Source organism: Rhagoletis zephyria, unplaced genomic scaffold (genome assembly GCF_001687245.7).
Source record: "Rhagoletis zephyria isolate East Lansing unplaced genomic scaffold, Rhagoletis_zephyria_1.1 Rzeph_scaffold_00863, whole genome shotgun sequence".
NCBI classification, from domain to species: domain Eukaryota; kingdom Metazoa; phylum Arthropoda; class Insecta; order Diptera; family Tephritidae; genus Rhagoletis; species Rhagoletis zephyria.
Window position 1 is genome coordinate 70,299 of NW_016157947.1, and position 4,110 is coordinate 74,408.

The 4,110-nt window shown below is 35.4% G+C and overlaps 1 protein-coding gene across 2 annotated transcripts in view; it reads left to right on the forward strand.

Moving 5' to 3' along the window:
• LOC108361850 (uncharacterized) overlaps positions 1-4,110 on the forward strand; it is a 66,485-nt gene that overhangs the window by 1,412 nt on the left and 60,963 nt on the right. Inside the window, exon 2 of one of the 2 annotated variants that reach the window (XM_017614613.1) lies at positions 461-961. In XM_017614613.1, the coding sequence (XP_017470102.1) occupies positions 758-961 (204 nt within the window). In that variant the 5' untranslated portion in view covers positions 461-757. Of the gene's footprint in view, positions 1-441; positions 962-4,110 lie in introns of those variants that run through there. The other variant, XM_017614614.1, reaches the window with a different exon arrangement.

The following is a 4,110-nucleotide window of genomic DNA, read 5'->3' on the forward strand; positions in this document are numbered from 1 at the left end:
ATAAATTTACATTAAACAATAGAAATCGCAAAAATTAGCAAATAAAATACTCGCTTTGTTTTGTTTTGTTGTCAAATTTCTGAGAAATGTGAATTCACCACGATGCGATACAGAAAGAACAAGGACCAGGGATGTAATTTTAAGTAAACTAGTATTCAGTGGCAAGGCGCAGAGCGTTCGGGGCAGCAATATTAATTTGTATCAAATATAACATTAACCGGTGGTTCTAATACATTTTTTGATATTATTAACCAGAGTACATACATTATATGGTATTTCTTTCCAAAATTAATGTACTATATGAACTTTTTTTTCAAATATTTCTTAAGTTTCTTTCATGAGTGCTGAAAAGCAACCATGCATGTAAGAAATTGTGTGCTACCTAAAATTTCACCTCTGGAAACTTTATCCCCATAAAGGACTTCACCACAGTTTTTTTACTGGATATACTGAGAGTGAAATTATTAAACGCGTTGTATATTGTTAAAAAATAAAATAAAATACATTTAATGTACACAAAATACACGTGAACATTGCAATGATCATATATTTATAAAAATATGTGTTAAGTGCTCTTTTTCATATGAAACTTCGCTAGTGAAACTGCAAAGAATTTACCAACGAATTAGTTAAATACTATTACTAATAAAGTGAAAAGAGTGATAAATAATGTAAATATATACGATTCTTAACACCTCCGTCAAGTTTCACGACGAAATTCGTGATAATTTTGTGGAAATAGCCAAAAACCGATTTAATGGAAAGCCAACCCAAAAGGAGCCGGGCATCACCAGAGCAGCTCACTGCCATGATTGACTTTTTTGTGGAAAACCCGGGTATATCCAGCGGAAAGTTCCAGCAGCTCCATGGAAAGATGCAGTCGCAGAAAAAGTGGGTGGAAATGGCCGGTAAACTAAACGCCATTGGAGGAGCAGTTAAGTCAGTAGACCAATGGCATACAGTAAGTAATGACCATTAATTAAGATAAAGGAGGGCTAAAAATGTATAACGAGCTGCCCATAGATATGACAAGCTGCAGTAGCTTACAAAAATTCAAAAGTTTATTATACGAGCATGCAATAAACACATACTGGGTGTCCCAGAAGTAACCTGCCAAACTTGAGGAGATGGCAGGTGGGGTGGTGAGCTCCCTGATAAGCAAACATTTTTCAGGTAAAAGTGTCACCGTTTTTGAAATATTTAAATTTTTTCGAATTAAAAAAAAATCGTACCTTTTCATGTATTTTCTTTAACTGCATCTACAAACAAGGCTATACTTAGTAAATTTTTTATGTAAAATACTTTCAGATAGTTGCTTCTCCATACTCAAATGCAATGTTAAAATATATTAAGGAGCCATTATAAAATTATGACTATATTGGGATTTTTAACTTTTTGATATTTTCTTCCCCAACTTTGACTATCTCTGGTGAAAAAAAATGTACTGAGCTATAACTTTACATTACATAAAAAAATTGCTCATTTAATAAATATTTCAGAAAGGTGCCTCTCTTATTATTTCGAATGGAAAAAAGTTGTATGCAGGACGTCCTGTTTCGCCGCCACGACTTAAAAAAAGTGAAAAATGATAGTTAACAAGCAAGCAAACAAGAAAGGTGTAAAAATCACTTACCTTCATATATTTCTCTATGGGTCCGGGCGAATACTTCACGACCCGGATGCCGACGATTTGGGTATCGCTCTGCATAGAGTCTTTGAGCAGCTCTGGCATTACAGCAAGCTTCACCGTAAATTAGGTGAATATACGCATATTCATGCGACGTATTAATAACACAATGTTCGAAGGGTCCAATTTCCGGTAAGTAACATAAAATAATGTCAGGAGCATTTAATAATGTACCTTTGTACTATTTAGCATGTTATTGGTCGGTAACAACACCAACTTAAATTTAAATCTGTTAAATATATTCTAGCGTGTCTAAGTCCTTTACCCACAAAAGCGGCTATAACTTTTTTTTNACTTACATATTTTTTCCTTTACACACTTTATTTTATTGATATTTTAAAAGAATTCGCTTCGCTCCGACACCAGTTGCTCTTCGTAGAAAATTTCCGACAAATACATACAAATTACAGCTACGTCGGATTCACGTTACGTTACGAATTCCGAAGATGGTCTCCGAATTTCGAAATTACGATACGGCAACGCGGATTACAGCATACCAATTTTAAGATTCGTAGCAAAATCGAATCTACGACGGATTACAGCATAGGGGTGTTTAGTTTTGTGACTTTAAAGCTTTCAGGACTTTTTCTATCAATTGTTGACATATGTGTATTTGGTATATTTGGCGATATCTTGGACATAAATGGACAAATGTTGATTTTCAAAAGCTGGGAAGTTTGAGGTTTATTCGTATAAATACGGCCATCCGAGTAGCGTCATAAAAAGTCCAACGGTGGCCAGTCGGATGATCTCGGTGACCAAATGGCGTCCCCTCTACGGCAAAGTATTCGTTTGATAACNGCTCAGTACATTTTTTTTCCACCAGAGATAGTCAAAGTTGGTGAAGAAAATATCAAAAAGTTAAAAATCCCAATATAGTCCTAATTTTATAATGGTTCCTTAATATATTTTAACAGCATTGCATTTGAGTATGGAGAAGCAACTATCTGAAAGTATTTTACATAAAAAATTTACTAAGTATAGCCTTGTTTGTAGATGCAGTTAAAGAAAATACATGAAAAAGCACGATTTTTTTTAATTCGAAAAAAATTATAATATTTCAAAAACGGTGACACCAGAAAAATTTTGGCTTATCAGGAGCTCACCACCCTACCTGCCTTCTCCTCAAGTTTGGCAGGTTACTTCTGGGACACCCTGTATAAGACTGCCATTGCGCCACTCCATTCTAACAAGAAACTAGCATATGAGAGACGTTACGAGCGTGGATCGGAAGCTCGTCCGCAGTGCGGAGCGGAAACTAGCCCCCTTATTCTAGAACCTGAATTTTCGTAATTCGTAATTCGTAGCTACGTTACGAAAAACGCATATTCGACATGCTGCAACCCTTGCGGAAAAATTTGCAGCATTGCCAGGTATCAGTTGTTTTTCGAACTCCGCTGTATGAAGGAAAACAAAGTGGAAAAATTGAAAACACATCACCATGTGCTTGTTTATAGTAAAATTGATTGATTTTAAATATTTTGAAAAAAATTATGGATTCTGATAAATTTGCTGGGCACAAATGCTGTTGGGCTCCAAATCTCAAATTAAAAAAAAAAATATTGGAATCGATAGAGATGATTGAGCTGAGTATAACGGTATACTTCTTTTTTTGGGCAAACAACAACAACAAGAATTATCAAAGGTTAAAGTTCAAAATAAGCAATTTTTGAAATCAAGATTTCTCAAAAACGAATGAATGGATTTGATCTCATTTAATAGCAAATTTGATTCCCTTGAATTTGCTATACGTACTTTATATATATGTTGTATAGTTCTTACAAAATTTGAATTAATGTAAAATAATTATAAAAAAAAAGCTTACAAACCCTAAGTGCGGCCCATGAACGAAAGACACAAGATCACGCGGGAAGGAAAGAAAGAAAAAAGTTATTTTCTAGCCGCCGAAATCTCGACGCCATCTTTGTTGTAAGAAGTAAACAACGAAGAGAACGGAGAAAACCGCGAAATTGTTGAACGCATGAATAATCATTTTTATTATGCAAATTCTTCTATAAATCATGCCGTTGTGTTAAATTATTCTTTATCTTATGTGTACACACGTTGTCACGGGCGAAAATGAAGAAAATTGCAGTAAAAAGCCACCACCAAATTGTAAACAACGAAGAAATGTAAACAAACGGCTAATGTCAAAATCGTTAAACTTTTTTCCTAAATGCGATTCTAACGGGCTACTCTCCTGCCAGCGTGTTCTTGTCTTTTTGGTTCATGAGTGCGGCCGCAGGCCGCCTACGCAGAAAGGTGTTCAGTGCCTTTTCTTCGCAACACAGAAAGAGAATTCTACGTTGTGATGGTTATAATCCCTAAGTGCGGCCGCAGGCCGCCTACGCAGAAAGGTGTTCTCTACAAAAGGTGTTCAGTGCCTTTTCTTCGCAACACAGAAAGAGAATTCTACGTTGTGA